The sequence below is a fragment of the Myotis myotis genome, unplaced genomic scaffold, assembly GCF_014108235.1.
Source record: "Myotis myotis isolate mMyoMyo1 unplaced genomic scaffold, mMyoMyo1.p scaffold_m19_p_8, whole genome shotgun sequence".
Taxonomy (NCBI): domain Eukaryota; kingdom Metazoa; phylum Chordata; class Mammalia; order Chiroptera; family Vespertilionidae; genus Myotis; species Myotis myotis.
Genome location: NW_023416390.1, coordinates 41489272 through 41513557, shown reverse-complemented (window position 1 = coordinate 41513557; position 24286 = coordinate 41489272). Strand labels below are relative to the sequence as shown.

General features: G+C 42.1%; 1 protein-coding gene across 1 annotated transcript in view; it reads right to left on the bottom strand.

Moving 5' to 3' along the window:
* Nucleotides 1-535: 535 nt before the first annotated feature.
* PDE11A (phosphodiesterase 11A) overlaps nucleotides 536-24286 on the bottom strand; it is a 287291-nt gene continuing 263540 nt past the window's right edge. The window contains exon 20 of the mRNA XM_036320024.1: nucleotides 536-1264. Within this exon, the coding sequence (XP_036175917.1) occupies nucleotides 1109-1264 (156 nt within the window). The 3' untranslated portion in view covers nucleotides 536-1108. The remainder of the gene's footprint in view (nucleotides 1265-24286) is intronic.

Below are 24286 nucleotides of genomic sequence, written 5' to 3'. Positions count from 1 at the left end.
ACGTGGTATTTTGTGGAAGAGCCACACTCAAGGGGCCAAAGAGTTGCATGTGTCTTCGAGCTGCAGTTTGCCGACACGGGCCTAGACCATTTTTTGTTAACCTGCTAGACATTATTTCTAACACTCAAGGGAAAATCTAAAATTGGAGACTCCTGCTTTTGCCTGTAGGATGGTACTGACAGTGACCTTCAGTTTTATACAAACACCATCACTAGGAGAACTCAAGGTAGTCAATGATCATTCTCCATGGTGCTGCTGTGTCCTGTGAAATGTCTCGCTGTTGGAAATAGTTTCTAAATGTTCATATGCCACTTGTGGTAAATCCAACTATAGATTTTCTTTCATCCTTACTTTAATTAAAGCCTATTAATCTATTCCTTCTGGGAGTACAGTTGATCTACAATGAAGATTGTATTTAAAAAAACTGAAAAAAGGTGATCACAATCCCAATGCAATGTTATGAATCTTGTGTAAAACCCAATCAGACAAACACATTTGATGTATTTCTACTACAGACTTTTTTTTAGGGGAAACGTGGGAATAGTTGGTGTTTGTAAGGATAATATAGTTTATCTTTTACATACACAAGTCTCCTGGCTCCGAGCCATCATTAAGAAGCTTTAGGATAAAAATAAAATACCTCTACAGCATACAAATCAGGATTCTTAGGACAGTCTGGCACTAACAGGCACTGGGGAGAGGTGCAAGGGCAGGCATTGTTGCCTTGTAACAAATAAAAGAGCCATATACAAAATGAAGCAGCATTAGTGACGCCTGTACTGTTCCATGTTCTCTTGGGTCAGAATGGGCAGGGCCGCCTGGATCCACAGCTGTCTCCTGCCCAGCGCCTGTCTCAGGCTCAGCCCATGTCTGTCCATGGAAAGTTGAGGATCTTGGGGTGTGCTCCCTGCCCCACCTCCTCCTCTGTCCTTCCTGTCACGCCCTTCCCTGTTGGCCACACTTGAAGGTGAAACCCCAGTCATGCTTCCCAGCTCATCCTCCAGACTTTCTGTCTGTCTGAGCTTAAAGGAACAATAGGATGAAGAGGCTGGACCAGCGCTGGCTCTTCAGGATGCAGTCATTTTGCAGCAGCAGCTGACCCCGAGGGTTAGTTACTGTTTGCCCCGGCCACCACGAGGCCCGCAGAGGCGGGGGAGGCAGCTGAGACCAGCAGCCTTTTCTGGTGCAGCTCTTCCCACTTACTTCTGTTCTCAGACACTGAGTCCAGCATCGGCTTCAGTTTCACATTGACCTTCACCAAGGCCTAAAACAAAACAATCAGAAGGTGGGGGAGAGAGGAACTAGAGTCACTGACATGATTTTCCAGCTTTCACGGTGAGAACGGAAACCGGCTGTGAGGAATGAAAGCGATGATTATTTGGTAACCACGAGCTATTTACAAGAAGTACACATGCATTGAGTGTCACTGTTTTATACTAATAGAGCTGATGCAGAAAATGAAAAAATAAGACAGGTGGCTGTGCACTACTCCCGGGTGCCAGCCGATTAGATTATGACCCTGTTTTAGATCCACATCAAGCAAGAGAGGAAAAAAATATCTAGCTCACACATGTCTACTAAGCTGTGTATCTCTGTCTGCCATGGAGGCCTTCAGATCTCAATAGACCATGAACTTAAATTTTTACAAAAATAAACTTACCATTTGCTCCACCGGAGATGAGTCCAGGTGGACTTCCCTGAATAAGAGGCCAGGTAAAATCTTGAAACAAGAGGGGGTTCTCATTTTTAAAGAAAGGACCTTAGAACTGTGCCAAAGGTACAGATCACTGGGAGAACATGTATGGAAATAGACATGAGGGAAAAGGCGTGTGGAAGAGAGGGACAAAGGGTGTGGGAGAGATGAGGGAACAGGAAATGTAGGATGTGGCGACTGACCATGAGGCTAACGAAGGTCAGGATTTAGGGTCCTATTTGTAGGAGACCCTTCTAAATATTGCCTTTTTACTTAACTATGTGTGTTTTCTAAGTCCCCTACTCCCCAATGGTATAAACGTTTGGCCTCACAAAGCTTGGATCACCCCTAAAGTGGAACAAGGATCGTGGAGCTGTGGGTGTTAGCTCGTGGAAAGGTAACACTTCCCGTTCCCTCTTTATGCCTCGGCTCCGTGTTCTGTGGCCACACACGAGATCCCCAGGGCCCTGGAGACACCTTGCCGGTGTGCCCCGTTCATCACAAGGGAAACAAACCACTGGGAGGCACCCCTCCTGAAAAGCCTTCTCCCAGCTTGAACGGTGGCTAGGGGGCGGCCAAGAGCAAAGTCCTCTGCAGGCGGAAGAGCTCTCTTCCCTAAGCGGCTGCAGCCACCTGTTTATCCCCTCCTCTTCCCTCTCCAGCAAGTGATAGGACCACAAGTAGAATGTAACTGGATGTAAAGTGAGTAGGTGAGGGATGAAAAGCCCGGAAATAACTGGTACCCCGTGAGCAGTAAGCACGCCAGCTTGGCTGAGATGATGTGCTTTCACATCCATGTCCCTTACACAGAGCGTATTCTCTCCCTTAAAAGTGATACTTACCACACCAAGCAACAGCACCTACATTTTTTGTTGGTGTTAATCTTCAACTAAGGATATATTTTTTTCCATTGATTTTTAGAGAGAGTGGAAGGGAGGGGGAGAGACAGAGAGAGAAACATCGATGTGAGAGAGAGACATGGATTGGTTGTCTCCCGCAGGCGCCCTGGCCTGGGCCAGGGATTGAGCCTGCAACCCAGGTACGTGCCCTTGACCAGATTCAAACTGGGACCCCTCCGTCCGAGGGCCGATGCTCCAACCACTGAGCCAAACAGGCTAGAGCAACATCTAATTGTAAACCAGATGTATTAGTTATTCCATACAAAAATGAAACAGCAATACAATAACTCAGGCAGCGATCAAAATCCCATCTATGTCCATGAAAAAAATGCAGGTGCCTGTTCCTGCTCAACGCGTAGTGTTTTTGTTTAGCCAGCAGTGTGAGGTAGCAACCAGGGCCACGGTTTCATTTAGCATAGCTTGGCACCGGCTCCTCTTCACTCTGCTCAGGTCTTTTAATTAAACTGACTACTGTAATTCCTATGGAAATTAGTGTTTATGTTATTTTCCTGCTACAAAAGCATTTCTCTAGAACTTTTTTTTTAATCCCAGGAGCACAAATTGGATTTTTTTTTCTGTCTGAAATGTAATTAAAAACTCATTTGATTACTATATTTCTGGCTCTGTTTTACTTATTAAATTCTAGTAATCAGTTTTCTTTTATGAAGCTGCTGGGAAATGATCTCAAAAGCAACACATTTTTCTCTACTTTGGCAGGTTCCCGAGCATTTTACTAAATTACATTCATAGCACCTGCCCGTGATTCGAATTACTCCACCAATTTATTCCTTAAACCATTTAAGTTTATTTGGCTTAGTCCCCAAAAGAGGTTTCTTGCCTTTATCTAGCTTTGTTCTCCCTCTTGCTTCCTTTGTGTTGAAAAACATCTTTTGGGGGAGTACATATTTCTCAGAATTCCTTCTCTCGCTACATTGTCCTTAAACACAGAATTGACATTCTAGACCAGTGGTTCTCAACCTTCCTAATGCCACGACCCTTTAATACAGTTCCTCATGTTGTGGTGACCCCCAACCATAAAATTATTTTCGTTGCTACTTCATAACTGTAATTTTGCTACTGTTATGAATCGTAATGTAAATATCTGATATGCAGGACATATTTTCATTGTTACAAATTGAACATAATTAAAGCATAGTGATTAATCACAAAAACAATATGTAATTATATATGTGTTTTTTGATGGTCTTAGGCGACCCCTGTGAAAGGGTCGTTCGACCCCCAAAGGGGTCGCGACCCACAGGTTGGCGACCCACAGGTTGAGAACCGCTGTTCTAGACTATCGTTTTCTCTGGCAGGTGCTGGTTCTAGGCAAAGGTAGAAAAAAACACAATCCTGAAGAATTATTCCCCCACACACTACAAATGCATTACACAAATATAGGACTATTAGAAATTAGGAAGGCAAGGGACGACCCACACACTAAGTTCCAAGGTCTGTCAGGAGGAGAATGGCTCCCAGTGTTTAGAAAGGCATGGGTATTCCTAAAAGCTTCTCATCAGCAAGTGCCACTGGATGAGTTCTGTGCGAATGCCTCTAGACCAGGGGTGGGCAAACTTTTTGACTCGAGGGCCACAATGGGTTCTTAAACTGGACCGGAGGGCCAGAACAAAAGCATGGATGGAGTGTTTGTCTGAACTAATATAAATTCAAAGTAAACATCATTACATAAAAGGGTACGGTCTTTTTTTTCAATAGTTTTATTCATTTGGGCCGTAGTTTGCTCACGGCTGCTCTAGGGTCTGTCTTGTTTGACTTGCTGTTCACTCAGTGAAAAAGAAAGAAACCACTTCTTGCCTGTCTGCTCATACGCAGAGGGACTCAAGGGTACCTGTGCTGTGCCATCAGCCCGGGGCTGCTGGGTCTCCTCTGTGGCATCCCTGTGGATTTTCAGTTTTCATTCATGTCCAGAGGCAGGAAACTCACTACTTCCCAGGGGCGTTCAGTTTACGTTTGTTTTTGATTTTAGAATGCTGTTCCTTACATTGAGCTGAAATCTATGTCCCTGTAACTTCTACCTAATGGTTCCAGCCCTTGGGGTGCTTGCCCTTTAAACCAGAAGCTACTGGGGCAATGTAGGACTGATGGCTCATGTGCCGCCTCAACTGTAGGGTAGGGCTGGATCTGACCTAAGGCCCCTCCGCGGACCTCAGCTCTCTCTCCTGCCATTCCCTTCTCTGGTGCTCTTCCCTGGGAACTCGGATCTCCTGGGCCTCCCAGACTCCGGGCTCCACCTCCACAGTGAGACCCCTGGGCTCTGCCTGGGTTCCCCTCCCTGTGCTGCAGCCTAGAAACTCTCTGCAGGTAGGAAGCTGGGACCGTTGTGGGGCTCACCTCACTTGTTCTGCTCTCTCAGGAATTACCATATGGGCTGCCTGTTGTCCACTGTCTGACAACTTTCATGCATTTCTCCTTTCGGCTCCTGTTGTGACTCATGGCCAGCAGTGGAAGTCTTGCGTTATTGGTGTCAAACCATCTTGGGTACTATCCTGAGAGTTCCCAGGGAGAGTGGAAACAAGGCCTTTCTTCTTCATATCTCTAGCTCCTAGCACAGTGACAGCCCCCCCCTCTAACCCACCCTCACAGTGGTGGCAGGAAGAAGGGGTGAGGCTAGGACAGCTGCTGCTGGTGGAGAGCGGGGTCAGGACGTTCTGACCTGTGACAAAATCCTGCTGCAAAAACAAACCCAGAATGACCCCCTTGGGAAATGAACAGCGAATTCTCTCTTATTACCATTATTCCCGAGGCCTTGCTTTTATCAGTGCACCCAGCTGCTCGGAATCAGATTCTGGCCTTGCTTTTCCTCTGCCATCATGATCCATATCTGCTATCATTGGTCCCATAAGTGCACATCAGCACTTCTTGGAATTCAAGTGCTGGATAGATGGGCAGATGTGGGACAAGGGAACAAGCAAAGAGAGAGCCATGCTCTTAGAGTGAGTTACTACCCCCATTCTCTGCTGTTGGAAGGGGAAACAGAGGAACCCCACCAAATGAAAACCAGCTTTATCTTGGAGCCCGGTAATGTCCAGCTATGTCATTAAGACCTTTTAAAAATGTGGAGGAATTCATCTGAGTTGGCTATTCATTTATTTATTTTAAGGCCAAAGAAAAAAGATGGTTTTCATGTCCTATTATTGAATTATATATTTCCAGAGTGCTGACAATAAGAATTAGTATTTTTCTGCTTTCCCCTATTCCTACCTTACCCAAGAGAAATAATCAGAAACTAAGAGGCCCTAGCTGGTTTGGCTCAGTGGATAGAGCCTCGGTCTGCAGACTGAAGTGTCTCGGGTTCAATTCCTGTCATGGGCATATGTCCGGGTTTCTGGTTCGATCCCCAGTAGGGGGAATGCAGAAGGCAGTCAATCAATGATTCTCTCTCATCATTGATGTTTCTAAAATATCTATTTTTTTGATAAAATATAAAAATAGACTTTGGAGCCCCTCTCAAATACCTGCGTGAGGCAATATTCCCATTATGAAGAGATGATCATTACTACTGTACTATTTACTTTCTCAGTGAAAACGTCAAAAAGCCCACTTAGGGGTTGGTATTTTGTAATGGAAAAACAGCCTGCTGGCGTGGCTCAGTGGATTGAGCATGGTCCCATGCACCAAGAGGTTGCTGGTTGGATTCCCAGACAGGGCCTATGCCCAGGTTGTGGGCTTGGTCCCCAGCAGGGGGTGTGCAAGAGGCAGCAGGTCCATGTTTCTATCTTCTCTCCCTCTCCCTTCCATTCTCTCTAAAAAATTAATTAAACATATAAACACTTAAAAAAAAGAAATGGAAAATCATTGTCGGGATATGACCAACTGGTGTCCTCTCTGCTCAGACCTTCAAGAGGAGGGTTATTGACCTGCATGCAGCGGGACCCAAAATACTTTTGACTCCACATGACTGGCTGGTTGCATGTGCAAAGGGCATCTCTGAGAAACAAAGGAGGCCTCTGCTTCTGGTAAGTGACTTCAGAGAGAAGTGTCCAGTTCTGGGAGCAAATCCAAACTTAAACTAGTGAACTGTTCAACTGCTAATCCTTCTTGGTTCCCAAAGGTTGAGATTATTCATGATTTAATCTAACATATTCCTGAATTTCATGTGCCAGGTTGCAATGATGCAGTTGGCTAAGAATCACGTTTGCCAACCTACTCTTCCATCTTGTTGTAAAGACCAAAAAGTGAACTGATTGCCTAGAACTCGTCACCTTCCCCCAAACCCTCCTCTGCTCTCAGGTTTACTCTCCAGGGAACTGAGCATTCTCATCTCCACCAACTGCCCAACCCAGAAATCTATGGGTCACCCATGACATCTCCCTATCCTTCTACACCCAAAATATCGCCAAGTTTTGTCAATCCTACTTCCAATGTGTCTTTTGTGTCAGTCTATTGTCATTTCTACAACCTTAGCTCAGACTACCATCATCTCTTCAGCTGCTTTAACCTGCTACAGCCTCTTCAGTGGGCCCCTGCTTCCTCTGGTTCCTGTCCAGTCCACTCTCCACATCGTGGTCACTCCAAATCACATATCCAACCTCGCCATTCTCTACCCGGAACCTTTCAGTGGCTCCCACTTGACACAAACGTGCTATAAGACCCCACCAGAAAAGGAGAATTGTAGTATTAACAGAGAACAAAATCCAGAAACAAAACAAAAGAAGAAATAATCCATAAAACCCAATGCAAATTTGGGTTATGGTACCAAACACAGAGTTTAGCCTGGCCAGTGTGGTTCAGTGGTTGAGCGATGACCCATGAGCCAGGAGGTCACGGTTCGATACCAGGTCAGGGCATATGCCCGGGTTGTGGGCTCAATCCCCAATGGAAGGCAATTCATAGATCATTCTCATAATTGATGTTTCTAATTCTCTCTCCCTTTCCCTTCCTTTCTCTGAAATCAATTTAAAAAAAAAACTCACCATATTCAAAACACAGAGTTTAGAAATGCCAAAAATAATCCCATCAAGTTTCCTAAAATCTTTCTATGTATTGTAACATTTTCCTGAGTGAAAAAAAATAAGCTAAACTCCACATGGTGTGTTTGGCAGGGGACTAGCCTAAGTGCTAGTTACTACATGTGAGAGCAGATGGAGCTGGCTGTGGGGCCCAGATGGGAAGCATCAAACAGATTCCTCCTACACCTCGCTTCTTCCCTCCCCAGTTCAATGGCCTTTGAAACTCAAGGTTGTGTAAAAATTAATTTGCATTCAATTGCTTAAGATAATGTATTAACTACCATAGGAGGCTTCCAGCAGGTTTTAAAACTTGCTTTGAAAAACAAACAATCAAACACTAATGGTGAACACAGAAGCAAACCAAGACTTCTTTGGATAAATATTTTTAAACATTCACATTAAAGAACCCAGCTTTAAAATAAGTCTTTAGTGTGTAATTGCTAAAGTCAGAAAATTAATAATCACTTACATATGTTACACACATAACATGCCAGGTACTGTGCACTATTGGGTTCTTTATAGGCTAGAATGCAGCGGAGTATAAAGGGCTCGAGCCTTATGACTTCTGTCCCATTTGGGGGCAGTGTCATTTACTCCATCAGGACTGTGATATCTCTAACAGAGATTGCTACGTTGCCTTCCTTGAGCTTTGGAATGGCCAGGGAGGTATAAGCAGAATTCATAAGGAGGAACTTCTGAGACAACTCTTAAGTGGGAGTTTATGCAACGTGGAGGTGCATCCTTTGCCCTGGCCTCTCTTTCTTTCTCACTGTTGGAGTATTAACGTGATGGCTGGAGCTACAGGGGCCATCTTGTAATTACGAGGCACCCTTGAGTATAAGCAGGGTCTGGGTTTCTGACGGCTGTGGAACTGCCATATCATAGCAGCCTCAACTTGACTTCTCTGGGTTATTACTTATCACAGAGAGAAAAATAAATTTCTCTTTTGTTTAAGCCAGTGGTTCTCAACCTTGGCTGCACATTAGAATCACCTGGGAATCTTTTTAAAATCCTGATTTCTGGGCCTCCTCCTCTGGAAATTCTGTTTCTTTGTTATGGGGTGGGGCCACAACATTAGTTGTGGTAAGCTCTTGTGATTTCAGATCTCTGCCACTAGCAGCTGCATGCAATTCCCGATTGAGAGAATCAATGCTACATTGTAGGTCTCCATTTTCTGTCTACCTGTGCAGGTGTCAGATGATTCTAGGCATTTTGATTCTTGAACAAATTCCCTGCCTTAGGGAGTTATACATTAATGTGTTTTGGGCAGTGGGTTATAAGTGGGCTGTAGTAGACAGCAGAAACTACACCAAAATCATTCCATGTGCTCTGAGTAGGCACATAATTCAGGGTCGACAATAGGCGTGCCCCAGGGATTGGTGGAGGGATGGGGACAGGCATCAAGCTGAGGCAATCAGAGCTCTCTCTAGGTTTACATGTTACTACTGAAGAAGAAGTTTTCTTTCTTTCTTTCTTTCTTTCTTTCTTTCTTTCTTTCTTTCTTTCTTTCTTTCTTTCTTTCTTTCTTTTTGGTGTGAATAATTACTGTAATGAACATGTGACCTTAAAGCTGCCAAGACATGTGAGGAAAGCCTGATTTCCTTGGATCCAGGCAGGGAGAGGGGACACGTGTCTTATGCTGGCCTTTGACTCCCCTGATACAGCAGAAGGCACCAGCCCACTGTACCTCGAAGCTTCCCAGTTACTTGAGCTAAAGAAATTCCATTTCTGTTTAAACTAGGTTGAGTGAGTTTCTGGGCTCCAAATAGTGGGTCTTTCACTATTGTCATTTATTGTTCTGTCACCATCAGGAATTAGTTGGGATTGACCTCCCCACCCCCCAGACTTTGAACTGGTGGCTGATGTGAGGGAGTCTCAATGTCCCCAGCATAAACAGCTGAGCCGCCCTCGTTCCCCAAGTTAATGAGAGCCAGGGACCAGCCAGCAGTTCTCTCTCTTCTCCTTGAACCCACAGAGTCTGCCAGACTCTTTAAAAGCTGTTCAAAAGGTTGCTCATTCTTAGCCCACCATGGTATGGGGACTCAGAAAATACTCTGAGAGGATGCCAATTCCTTCTGGTGGCAAAGTCAGCAGACCCATGAATCCTGGCTTCCAAGAAAGGAGGACTCAGAGGAACTGGTGACACCATCCATTTAGCCTGGATTTTCTCTATGGACCAAGAGAACTCAGACAGAAAGGACAAAAGCAACTAGATGTTATTTTCTCCTTAGTGGGAGTTCAATATTATTCCATGATTATTGTATTGGGTGAGAGTATTTTTCCAGATGGGAAGCCCATTTTTGTATATATGATATTTAATCTGTGGATTTGTTACTATTCAGCAGTAACAGGTTGGCTAGATCAGATTTTTGCAAATGTCAAAAAATGTTGTCAGGACTTCGTTTTGTTAGTGATATCTGAGATCTTGAAACCTAAATAATATGAGGCAGTTACCCAAGTAGCAGTAAAAATGATAAAGCTATGGAGCTAATGCTTAGTCTGAGGCAAGCAAGCTCATTAGAATTTCCTGAAAGAATGATTCAGGTCCGTAATCAGAATCCTAAGGGCATGGTCCAGCCAAATGATAGCATCGACGTTTGCAGCATCGATGTCTAATATCCCGAAGACTAATTACAGTGCTAGTAATAACTTAGGAAGAGGTCATTTTCCTTCCAGGGTCTGGAGCAGATTGGTAGTGCCTGTAAAAGTGAAAATGCAACAGAGCGTTATCGTGATTTTCTCTTCCTCTTGTCTTTACCTTTCCATTTCCTTCGTGACCTCGCAGGCTGCTTGTTTAGCTTATTTTATTTATGAGCTTAAGAGATTCCTTTGTGGGCAATATATGTACAAATGACATTAACATTCTGAATGTACAAGACGGAGATTTTAGTCTCCTTGAGTTAATAGCATTGTTATTTCCATAACATAGGGCAAGAGTCTTAAACTCAAATGTCTACAGGGCCAGGCCAGTAAAGTTAATGAATGAAATACGCCGCATGACATAATTGGGAGTGGTGGGGCCTATGGCAAACTGGACATTTTACAGTTTTAAAAACAGCATTCGACTAAATAAATAAGTCTGTGGGCCAAATCTGTTGTGGGCCACAGTTTGCTTATTGTGATCGACAGTGAGACACATCTTGCCAAGGTGAACTAACCGGAGTATTGAATGTGTCCCATGTTCCCGGTGCCATGCTAGGACCTCTCCAGATGTGAGCCGATTAACCTCACAACCATACTGTGACATAAGTCTTCTCTGCCCTGTTTTGACAGACGAGGAGACTGAGATGGGAAAAAATAAGTTAAAAGAGCCAAAGTTTACATGGTCAAGTGTACAGCAGAGCTGGAATGTCAGTCCGGGCCCATCTGAGTACAAAGCTCATGGTGTCTTCACATGAAAGATCTCACCTGGGATGTTGGTAATGACAGGTGTCTCACACCTAACTGTGGTGTGGGGACAGTAGGCAACTCTTTTGTCCTAGTGTCTGTGACACTGTTTCAAGACAAATTTACAGGAGGGATGTGACCTCCCCGGTTAATGAAGAAACACTACCTCCCAAACATTAGGTGTGGACAATGAATCTTTTATTTGTGACACATCTACTCTCTCCTGCCTTAAGAAAATAAAACCAGAGTTTTAAGTAATAAATAACAAGCAAGCCCAAAGACAGCCAGTGCAAATGGAAGCAAAGAGAACTGTCTCCTCTGTTATAATGAGTCCCTCTAGGATCCTGTCATAGGTGATCCTGTTGGTTAGGTTTTCAGAGCAGATTGGTAGCTAGTCAATCATGCTCACTGGGTAAGCAACAGCTGACTGGGAAGGAATGGCTGCTGACCCAGAAGCCACAGCCATTGATGAATGGGGTTTCATATAAGAGGTGGTTGGAACATGTAAGTAAAACACAGCCACATGGTAACAATCCACCTCGCCACACACCAGCATGCTACCTGGTAAAACTGTGCACCTGAGATTTTAAAGAATTAGATAAAAATCTATTATTTTTGTAAAGTTCAATGTGTAAAAAGGGCCATATTTAAAATTTAGTGTGTTGAGTTGCACAGAGTTGTTTACTATAGATTTTTTTTTATGCTGCTTATGTGCCTTGGGTCCTAGGGTTCTCCAAACAAAATGGGTAGGGTGCCTCTATGGGACCTCTAAGAATAGATACTAGAAGACTATTAGCATTTGCTCTTCTATTTTTTAGCTTAAACTATCATTCCTTAGTATCTGCAGGGGATTGGTTCCAGGAACCCCATGGGTACCAAAAGCTGCAGATGCTCAAGTGCCTAGTCTAAAACTAGAGGCCTGGTGCACCAATTCGTGCATGGGTGGGGTCCCTCGACCTGGCTGGTGATCAGGGCCCATCGGGGCCATCTGGCCCAGTCCAGGGGGAGGGACTGCAGGAGGTTGGCCAACCATGGGAGGTTGGCTGTGGGAGCGCACTGACCACCAGGGGGCAGCTCCTGCATTGAGCACCTGCCCCTGGTGGTCAGTGCATGTCATAGCTACCAGCCAGTCATCCAGCCATAATGGTTGCTTAGGCTTTTATATATATAGATGACAGAGTATTGGCATATAACCCACATATATCCTCCTGTATACTTTAAATCATCTCTAGATTACTTTATAATACCTGATATAATGTAAATGCTATGTAAATGGTTGCTGTATGGCATTGTTTAGGAAATAATGACAAGAAAGTCTCTTCATGTTCAGTACAGATGAAAACATCACAGGCCTACCTACATAGTACACGTCAGCAACAACGTAACTTTTTTTTCCTGAATATTTTCTTTTTATAAAAAATATATTTTTATTGATTTCAGAGAGGAAGAGAGAGGGAGAGAGAGATAGAAACATCAATTATGAGAGAAAATCATTGATTGGCTGCCTCCTGCATGCCCCCTACTGGGGATCGAGCCACAACCTGGGCACATGCCCTGACTGAGAATCAAACCATGACCTCCTGGTTCATACGTCAATGCTCAACCACTGGCTTTCCTGAATATTTTCAATCCCCTGTGGGTTAAATATGCAAATGTGGACCCTGTGAATATGGGAGGCTGACTGTATTTGAAAGTCCCCAAGGAGCCAAAAGACTAATTATTTGCACTAATGAATTGCTTAGTTACTGCCAGGCAAATCCAATAATTACTGAGCATTTCTTGTGAGAGTTTAAAAATGGTCCTTATGCCTAGCACAAAACAGTGCTCAGATCCGAGACAGGGGAAGCCATAAAGCCCAGCACCCACTGCTCCAAACCTACCGAGGACCAGACCTCAAGCACCATGAGAAATGCTCTGTCCTTAGGTAAAGATCCTTGGGAACAAAAATCCTCTATTATTTTGGTGGTTTCCCTTCATGTGGTAAGAGAACCTTCTTTTTCTTAACTTTACAATATAATTTAAGAAGTGAGATTTTGGAGAGAAAGAATAAAAGACAAGAAAGGAATATCTTACACATGCCACTGGATGTATGGGGAGGATTTTGAATCATTAACTGGCCTTCTCTTTGTCCTCAGAAAGGGATCCATCTGTCTCCTTTAAGACCTGGTAGAGGGCTTGTTATTGTGGCTCTTTTCTACATTGCTAACACCCCACAGGATACGGAAAATGTCCGCATGTGTGGGGACAGCAGGACTAACACCCTGTATACTTTTTAATTACATTTTTGAAATACCGTTTAAGAAAGGGAACATTATAATTTTATGAACAAAAAGTTCCTAATCAGCAAGATTTTCTATCTATTTAATGTTGGGGAGTTTTATATTAATTTAACTTTCAAACACTGACCACTTAAATTAAATAATTATCCCAATAAAAACACACATTAGATTAGTTTCTGAACTAAATTCTAAAACTTATGTGGAAAAATAAACAATACTCAGACAATACTGAAAGAGTAATGGGAAGGTAAAACTAGGCTTATCATTAAAATATATTATAAAGCGATGTTAATTAAAATAGTACGATGAGGCAGGCAGATCAATAGAATAGAACAGAAAGAGTAAAAATAGAATTAAATTTAAGGGAAATTAGTATATGATAAAGGTGACCTTTTAAATCATAAGGAAAAAGATTAGTCTAAAGCTAATAGGATAACTGGGTAACAATCTAAAAAACTAAAGTTGGATTCTGACTTCACACTTTACACCCAACAAAATACAGCAAAGCCAGATGAACTACAGATTACAAATATAAAAATAAAGCCATAAAATACTAAAAGAAGTTCTGAGGATTTTTAAAATATAATTTTGGAATGGGGAAGTCATTCTATGTATGACATAAAATCCAGAAGCCATAAAATTTGATAACATAAAATCAATGTATTTCTGTACACCATAAACAAAGTAAAAAGATAAGTGACAACTTGGGGAAAACATTTGCCACTTTGCTACAGATTAAGGTCTATTTCTTAACATATAGTGATCTCCTACAAATCAGTATGAAAAGACCACCAGTCCAACAGAAAATGAGCAAAAATGAGAAGAGTTTACAGAAAAAATACAAATGGCTCCTCAGTAAATAAATCTAGACTAAAAATGTAATCAGACTCATTTATGATATGGAAAATACAAATGAAAACTATGAGAAAGATTTTGCACCTATCCTATGGACAAAATTCAAGAAGTTGAATGACATACTGTATTAGTAAGGATGTAGAGAAATAGGCAGCTCAGATATTGCTGGTGGGAATATAAATTTGTTCAAACTTCACATAGGAAAGTTGGTAATATATCAAAATTTCAAATGTCCATATGCCAAATGCCCAGTAATTACACTTCTGGGCATTAATCCTACAAATAAAGTGTGAAGATGATGCATTTACAATGATATTTATTGCACATTGTTCATGATAGTAAAGTATTAGAAACATCATCAGTGTCCTTAAATAATTAAAAAATTAATTATTGGTTAATACTTTATTCATGTATAAAATCTAATACTCTACAATTACCGAAAAGAATGAGACAGCTGCTATGGACACTGAAAACAATAATCTCAAAAACAGATTAAGTGTGAAAAACAAGGTATGGAGCAGGATATACACTATACTCACATATACGTACACATACATATATGCCAGTACATATGTACAATACACACATATGTGCATACACATAGATACATGTATATGAGCTCAGTGTATATAAATATAGATACACTCTATAAAACAAAGTATATAAACATTATGTATTAAAAAAGTGTAAAAAAATTTATGCTTTTATAGAGACCACCTTTAGACACATACATAAATTGGTTCCTGGTGGTTGGACAGGAATTGAATATCTGGGGACACTTTTCTCTATTGAGTATCCTTTTGAACACTGTTTACTGGGTGTGTATAAAATATTTTATGTAAAAGTTTAACATGAACTTTTTGATAAAGAAACTAGCAATATCTGATCATGTGTTGGAATTATTAAGTAGCAAGTCATCTGATTATTAATAGTTAAAGAAAGCTTACAAGTATAAGGATAAAAAAAGAGAAGTGGCTCATTTCATAAAAATCAAAATAATTTAGGGCTTCACCACCATAATTCAAAAATTGTTTTAGTACCTTAATGTTTGTTGCCATGTTGTGTATAAACTCCTCCCCCCCCTCCACCACCCGTCACCAATTCCCAAATAAAGGCCGACTACCTCATTGATCCTAAACATTTCCTCTGAAAAGCGATCAATGTCCCCTGCCTGGCCATTAAATAGATTTTGAAAAACTCTTCAATCCGTATCAGTCTCATATCCTTATTTAGTTGCTCAAATTTGCCCTCAGCTGGGAATTGTGCAGGCAACTGTGATTCTGTTGTGTTCACCACTCATTTGAAGGGCCCCATCCATCATCATTTCTAGGCCTTTTCTGATGCAATGTAGCTTATTCTTTGTCTTTCTTAAAAACTGAATGGCTTTTAAATTATCCATTTATCTTCCTTCAGAGTTTCTGTTCAGTTTCTCAGGCCCTTTCAGGGCTGTCTTTACTACCTTGTTTGCTGACTTTTCATTCCATTGCTCCCATTCGTGGAGGCATCTCGGTTCACCATGCTGTCCCTCAAAACAAACTCCCTGGCTCCCTCTGCGTTCTGCTTGTTTGACATCTGCATCACCACCACTAATTCAGATTTCCTTTTTAAATCCCGTCCCTTCTGGATAGCTTTCAAAACTTTGAGACAATATGTTTCAAATTTTATGGGTAGATGGCTGGGTATACTGGAACACACTTGAAAATAAAAGTCCAACATCTTGGTTCTAAACCTAGTTTTGCTACTTTTAAGTCAGGTCACAGTGATCTTTCAGGGTTTTGCTTTCCTCAGCAAGTTTGCTTCCAGTTAAACATGTTAGTATCAACAACAGCATGTTGCTTCTGTTTAAGGTGACCCAATAACAACCTGAGACTGACATAATGCGAATGCCTGCACACACTTCTCAGGTGGTCGAACTGGTGAGGAGCCCAGATGTGACAGCAGAAAGAATCTAAGTTGTGTCACTTAATATCTGCATATTCTTTGCAGGTTACAGAAACTCTGTAGCCTCAGTTTTCACATTTGAAAAGGGAGTTAAGAATAGTATATAAGTTGATATTGCTAAGAGAATTAAATCAGATAAGGCTGGTAAGTCAGTCTCGTGCCTGGCACATAGTAACTGCTCAAGAAATGCTGCTGTAGATTCATTATATCTTAGTGAGACAGGCACTTTGGCTATTTTTATCCAAATGTACAACAGAGGCTACTGAAGCTGAGAGGGCATATTCATTATGATAATAATAATGACTGTATGGAGGGATTTAATGCATAATGTTAAAGTATTTCCACATCCTTCACCCCCCTTCATTCAGACTCTTAGAAAGGTTGACATTAACTATCATCAATTCCATTTGTCCCAAGAAGAAAGTCACTTTTTAAGGCCAGAGACCTTAAAAAAGTAGCACAGTAGAGTTACTTTAGTCAAACCTACAAGGCAGTGTTGATCACCTCAAGAAGAAAACTTATAATGAACTTTAGTTTTATGGGTGTGGAGGGCAGATTTGAAAGAGGGAGCTTATAAAAACATTCAGCCTTTACTGCCTCATCTTAGGTCTCTTTCCCTCTGTCTCTCTTTATCCTTCCCTATTTAGATTTTCCATCTGTTCAGATCATCTAGAGCACTGAGATCACGGTTTAGTAAGTCAAGGGTTTGGAGAATAATTCTTGCTTTGCTATTATTTTATGGTTCCATGGTTTGACCCTCCCTGTGCTTGTAGGAGGCATTAGTCCACATGCTGAAACTCCCCCTGATTCGCTGGGGCCATTCTGCACAGCAAGTATAACCTCCTTAGTTTCTCAGCTGTGAAATAAAGACAGAAATGCTAACGCCCACCACAGGGCAACTCAGAAATGGCAGGTTATTTCGGGGCACGCTGAAAGATGCCGAGGGAAGGCAAGCTCTTCCTAACCCACTCCTTCCTGCTTCTGTCACTCTCCCTCACTGGCTGTGTTGCCCAGGCAGTGCCTGGGTCTCCCAGCAGCTGGGTAACAACTTACACATCGCTGCTCCAGCTTGAATGGGGGCGGAGGTTGTGGCACTTAGTGTGGCTGAGTAACAGAGACAATGAATGCAAAGCAGTATAATGTGCTATCAAGGGAAAATACAGAGTCCCAGAGGCTGGGATATCTACCTCCTGGGTGCAATGAAGGGTTTTACAGGAGCCTGACATCTGAGCAGATTCCTAAAGTTAGAGTGGGGTTTTCTGGGAGAAGAGGGAAAGGTAGGCCTGGCAGAGAGACCTTGTAAGTAAAGGCGCGAGGACATAGAACATTAATGGGGCAGCCATTTGGGCAATGGCCAGTGACCAGCTATGACAAGAGCAGAGGGCACAAAGGAAGGAGGGAGAGGAGCTGAGCATGGAGGGAGGGTCTGAAGAACCTACAGTGAGATTTGCTTTTGGGAGCTAAGTCTAGTATTAATGTGGAGGATGGGATTGAGGGGTGAGACTGAGGAGGGGGTTGCTGACCATGACAGGGATCTGAGTGGCAGCAGCTGGCTGTGGAGACGGAGTCAGGAGAGCCTTCTAGTTATAGGGGACCTGGAGGAGGGAGAAAAATCATGATATGCTAACTTAAAATAGAGAAGGAAAACAACAGGCATTTGGTCTTGTTTTATAACACTTCCGATCTTTTTGATAAGGTTTTTTGAAGTTGCCTTTTTTGTTTGTTTTTACTGTGTATTCTGATTCCTTTCCCTTTCATGTTTTTTGACTTGCTTCCATTCCTTCATATGATATTGTAGGCGATCCTCAAACATACTGAGGCCCTTATCTGTTTGCATATATTTAAGTGCAAGACATAGAAAGACTTATTCAAGGCAGGGTGTAAATTTGGGAGGGAGAATAGGAGAAGCTGTGACTGGATGAACTTCATTTTAAGGGCATCCTGCAGGGAGCTGACTCTTTCATCACAGAGGGAGATAAAACATCTCCCAAATGCAAGTCCATGCAGGTCTTTTCTCTGAGACTGTCTGTTTTCCTGGTGAGAAATCCCACTTTTCTGCTTCTGGCTGTTGGCGTTCGGGGAGCAGAGTAGGAAGGTATTTGGGGGTTGAGCCAGCCTATAGGATTTTTCCCAACGAGTTCTGCGAGAGAGGAGCTCTCTGGTCTTTTGACTTGGCAATAGTTGCAGAGGCTGTTTACTTGGCTGATTGGGTTGGGAGAGATTCCTGAAACAACATGCACTGACTTCCAACCTTTCCTCTTGTCTCCAGGCTCATGGATCAAATTGTGTCTCCAGAAGATATGCCTAAGTCCTAACACCTGGTACCTGAGAATGTGACCTGATTTGGAAATAGGCTCTGCAGAGATGTAATCAAGTTAAGATGAAGTCATAGTGGCTTAGACTGCGCTTGAAGTCCAATGGCTGCTGCTTTTTTGAAGAAGGCCATGTGAAGAGGCAGGGACACATGAAGATAGAAGCAGTGATGTATCTATAGGCCAAAGAATGCCAAGGACGATGGCAACCACCAGAAGATAGGAGATAGGCATGGAACAGATCCTCCTCATAGCCCTTAGAAGGGACCAACCCTGCCATGCCTTCATTTCAGACTTCTAACCTCTAGAACTGTGAGAGAATAGATCTCTGTTGGTTTAAGCTACTCTGTACTTTGGTAGGCAGCCGCAGCAAACTAATACTCCCCCCTCATGGCTGTACTTGGCTGCTCTGAGTCCTGAACCTCTCAGGAGTTCCTTCTGAGAGACAGATCAGCTCACTTCCTGCTGGGGTCCCTCCTGCCCGCATTCTGGGAAGTTACTTCCTTATACCTTCCAATACCTGAGGACATCTCCTCTCCTCTCACATTCTATTGCCTTTAAAAAAAATAAAAAGAAATACAACTTATTTCTAATCACAATTAATAGTATTAAATAAGTCAATAAAATATTGAACAAAGGTGTTCATTTCAGAATTATCTCTATTAGCACAAAAAAGTAGGGAATGACTGAATAAATGATGACAAGTCTACTGACTGGAATACTAGGTTGCCATTTAAAATGATAACATGAAAATTATATTAGGAATGTGGAAACATGTCATTAACTTTATGTTAAGTGACCAAAGTAGGTCATATTAGTGTATCTGGGTAAACATGTGTTTGCCTGTGGATAATGAAGGGCATGACAGGAGTAAGAGAATGTGGGGTCCTTATTTCTCCTAACAGTCTGCTCTCAGTGATTCGGATATTCTCTAAGGCAGTATCTATTTTCTCTGCTGTGCTATCACTTCCTGAGTCCTTACCAGCAGAGCTAGCAATCTTACTTGTGCTAACATTTTGTTGAAGGCATTATACACTCTTTCTGTCAGGCTTTTCCAAATTCTTCCAGCCTTTTTCATTGCCCAAGGAAGTTTATCTTTTAAAAAATTCCTTCTTGATTATATTAATGAAATTCTCAAGAAGATGAAGAGATAAACTAGTGAGGTCATTCCACCATGATTAATTGGCAACATCACCCACCTTGACAGGTGAACGTGTTAGATCAGGGGCAACTTGACATAAAGTATTTCTGAGAAAGTTTTCTATAGCAACCAGCTAAACAGATTGCATGAGTCCTCTAGGAACTGCACTCCCTGGAATCTCTACCCTGATCCCTGTATCCTTCCCACTAAAGCATTTAGAGTTTTATTTTGTAGATGGGAGGTTCAGCAAGGTAAAGCATTGCTGGGCAACATGGGAATACCCTTCACTTCCTCAGGGCTGTATAGTGGGGGGAAAAGCAGTGAAATAGACTGAGAGAACTTGGCTTTGAAATTCTGGCTCTGCTATGTATCAACAACTTCACTTCAAGTCCATTAGCTTCTTTAGGTTTCAGGTCCTTCATATGTAAAACTTAGACCATTAGACATTATAGGATCCAGAAAGGAGTATTTTCTTCCTTCACAGAGTTAGGGTTAAATTTAATTGTGTATATAAAAGCAGCTTGTGAACTTTAAAACTTAAGCCTGTATCCAGTGGCAAATCCAGTCTGCTCCAGTCTGCATAGGGATACTCTTGTATTTATAGGACTCTGATTCTGAGCCTCTTCTCCAAAAACTCAGTCTGAGAGAAGTCTCTAACTCCGTTTGAGACTGGCTAACAGACTCAACTGTTGGGCTGTCATATTGGTGTTGCATGAGGTGGCGAGCTTGGCTCTCTCTGGTCACATTGCCATACAGCATCTGCTTGCTAAAAGGAGGCAATGTGACTTGAGTAATTTAATATTTTTATGGCTACAACTCAGATAATTAAATATGAGTGGTGATAGCTGAGGATTCAAATAGTGCCTCTTAGAACACGTTGAAGATAGTCCTGAAGATTATTTGGCAATAGCATAATAAGAATGCTTTGTTTACCTCCTGCCTCACTTTCCAGGAGCTCAAACCATGCTGCCCCTCAAAAAGAACATTAAAGTGCAGAAATTTTGAAGGGGCATTTACAGTACAAGAAAATAATCTTTAAAAGAGGCCTTGATTCATGATCTGGTTTTAAAAAAAGAGATAATTTTCCTTCTCTATCTACCTTCCTTCGTTCTTCTCTCCCTCCTCCTCTCCCTCCCTTCTTCCCTTTTTCTTATGAAGGGAGTCAAAGAAGAGAGCACCATAAGAAAGAGGTAAATTAGCTGTTAAAATATGCGTTTGAGCCTGGCTGGTGTGGCTCAGTGGTTGAGCGTGGACCTATGAAGCAAGAGGTCAGGGTGCAATTCCTAGTCAGGGCACATACCTGGGTTACAGGCTTGATGCCCAGTAGGAGGCGTGCAAGAGGCAGCCAATCAATGATTCTCTCTCATTACTGATGTTTCTATCTCTCCCTCTCCTTTCCTCCCTGAAATCAATAAAAAATATAGTTTAAAAAAATGCTTTCTAGAAGAACTAGGAAATAACTTAAGTAAAAACAACATTCCAAACCTTGTATGAACTTGGAGTTAAGTGATTTCTAGCTTCATGATTCCAAAGGAGAAACACTTTTTAAAAATAGTTATTTATGCTGGTCAGCTGGATAAGGAGAACTAGAGCTTATCTTAAATTCCACCTTCAAAAGCCTTATTAGGGAGTATATTATCTTTTTTTTTTTCCACCAGAGTGCAACATTTTAATATGGATTTATGATGGCAATTTTGAGCTCATAAAATGCATATGAATAGGGATGGATTAAATGCTACTGTATAAAGAAGAGGTTTGTTTTTTTTTAGTTACATGAAGTAAAATCAGTGAAAGTGCATTTTAATTTTAAAAATGTATATAGAGCTGGTTGATTTATAAAGTAAAACTTATTTTTTAGAGGTGGAACATTACAAAATAGAACCTCCTGGCATCAGGAAGAACTGTGAGATGTAGCCAAGGATGTGAGATGCCTCCACCGGCTGCAAGTCCTGCGCGGTGCAGGGAGTGGCATGAACATCAGTGCTCTTCTAGGAATGAGCCCCCGGCCACTCAGCACTTCCTCTTGCACAGCACATAATCATTTGATGTTTGTATCAATAACTGTTAAGTACTATAGGATCTGAAAAGTCTTCAAAGTAAAAAAAAAGATTAATTTTAATCACGATAAACTTAGCATGCTTTATTGTGTTATAATTTCTTGAAATCATGCATATAATATACAATATAATTTTTTGATATCTATGTATATGTGCTAGTTCTCTCTATTAACTTGAATGATGACTACACTTTCTGACAATGTTGAATAAAAGAAAATTGCATGTATTTCCTAGTTGAAATAACTCAAAGCCCTGAAAAATTCATGGCTGTAAACTGGTCTTTTACATTAGAATTAAGGGCCAATTCAACCATATGAAAACTAAACCACTTTCTAAAAAGATACGATAAGCCATATACTTCTGGTTATGGGTAGGAATATAACAGCGCATACTCAATGATAGGTTTTATATATTTATAGATGATAATTTAAAGTGACATCATAACCCAACTTTCTACATTCATTCCACTGCTTATAATGAAATCTGTAGTATTGCATCCTATCACTCCTTCTTTTTGCTTCATTCATTTGTTCAACAAACGTTTACTGAGCAATTGAAATATGCTGGGCACTGTGCTGGGCACAGGAATACTCACACATGGCACTCTGTACTGTGATGATCTTTGTGGGGCAAAGGAAGTGGGGAGGGTGATAGGAGATGAGGCCAAGAGGCAGGGGATCTAAACGAAGCCTTCCTCATTCAGCTCTGAGAGAGAATCACCCTCAGCTGCAGCTTGGTGTGGTGAGAAAGGGGCTTTCTAAATCCCAGAATTCTCCCGTCCCTGTTGAGAACCACGCCTGGTTAAGTCAGGTCATCCAGTTTTATTACAAAGCTCTCAATGGAGAGACAGAGGAAACCAGATAAGGGCCGTTCCATCCAATAAGGAAAAAAGAATTTTCCAACTTTCCACTGTCTGTTGCAGGAGCCCCATGACATTTTTATAAAGATACAATAGTCTTGCCAAACTTTTCCTTCTTTTAATGGAGAGGGAGAAAGGGAGAAAAGGGGAGAAGGAGAGAGAGAGAGAGAGAGAGAGAGAGAGAGAGAGAGAGAGAGAGAGAGAGAAATACTACTCTGGCAAATGCTGTCCACGTCAAGCCCTTTTGCATGATCTGTGGGGGGAAATCTACTCCAATATGAAGACCAGTTTGGGATGAGCTGAAAATCTGATGATGTTCATCTGATTAAGTCCCTCAATCCTTAACAAACAGAAGATTTATAATGCCTCTGTGCATCATTGAAATTCTAGGTGCACTGAGGTTTGATTAAGTCGAGAGTGAAAATAAAGGGCAAAATCGTAGCCTGCTACTGCACAGACAACTCAGTGTGATGCTGGGACATCAACGTTCTGTTTATCCCTAAGGCTGGCGCAGCAATGGCTTCAAAGTTTGATGGTGTCTTTTTTTTAATCTTTCTTTTTTTTCTTTGTATTTTTTCCCCCTCGAAAAGACTTTGAGCAGCAGGCTAATGGATCCCCAGCAGGGTGCAGAGACAGCGGAAAGCAGGGGAATCAGATGTCAATGTGTTCCTCCCAGACACCCTGCTAGGACAGAGCCAGCTAAACCGGGCTTCAGTCCTCCCCACGAACACGCTTTGCTGGTTCCCTGCCCACTCTGCGCTCCCTATATGCTTCCTGATTAAAATGCTGTCACAGATAAATCATGACTTCTGCCTGTTAGGACCATTTTCTTTTTTTAAGAAAAGTTTGGAACTACAAGATTAAAAAGATGAGCAAGTTCTGGAGAATTATATATTCATCTATAAACATGGCACCTCTCCCTATTATATAACTTCTCTGAAGTTGCCTTCCCTTTATTTCTATATTTTTATGTATTTTCTGTCAGTCACTTTCAATCAATCACTAGAGTACAGAAGTAACTTCCTGCTTAGCAGATTGGTGGAAGGCAGAGGAAGAAAGGGTTCTCCTTGTTTTATCTCAGCATAGTCACAGAGATAAGAGTTTCAGTTTTAGAGGCAATGGACACCCAAAATGAACCGGTGTAATTTCTGTGAGTTCCCATCCTGGCACACAAATAAATAGCTCTTCAGACACCCGAGACTAGCCATTATCTTGACCCTTTGCTTGGAGGAGAGACCAAACTCCGCAAACTGGAGCACCAGCAGAGAGTGCGTGGTCTATTTTGCTATTTGACACGCACAGCCCTTTCAGAACCATCAAGTAAAACTGAATGATCCAGTGAAAGTAATGAAGTCAAAAGCTGTTTTAAAACCACGTTAGTATTTCCGCCTCCTTCACCAAACTCTGGGTTTGGTCCGAGGGGGACACCCAGCGTGGAGGGCCCTGCCAGACTGCACCTCTCCACTCTGCTCCACCTGCCAGGGGACCCAGCCCTCCATGCAACACCCTCCGGCGCTATGAGCTTTCTTGCCACCAGAACCTACCCCATCTTGGGGTCGGGGCCCTGGCCATTAAAATAAATGAAAGGGACAGTCTTTGTGTGGTATACATGATTCTCTATCTTTTTGCCCTCTGCCATGCTGACTTAGCAAGGCCACAGTGAATGCTCATGCTCTGTAATTCAGACCATATCTTTCAGCTTTGGGATCTCTGCCACCTGCATACTTTTTCATTTGCCTTCTATCCTCTCGGACTATGTATTGTTGCACTTTGATGTTCAAAATCCCAAAGGACAACCCAAGCTCCTGCAGACATTTTGCCTCAGCAATTAGTGTCACATCAGTGACTCCCCTGCTTGGTGAGTCGCTTCCAAAAGATTTGATGTCTTCACAC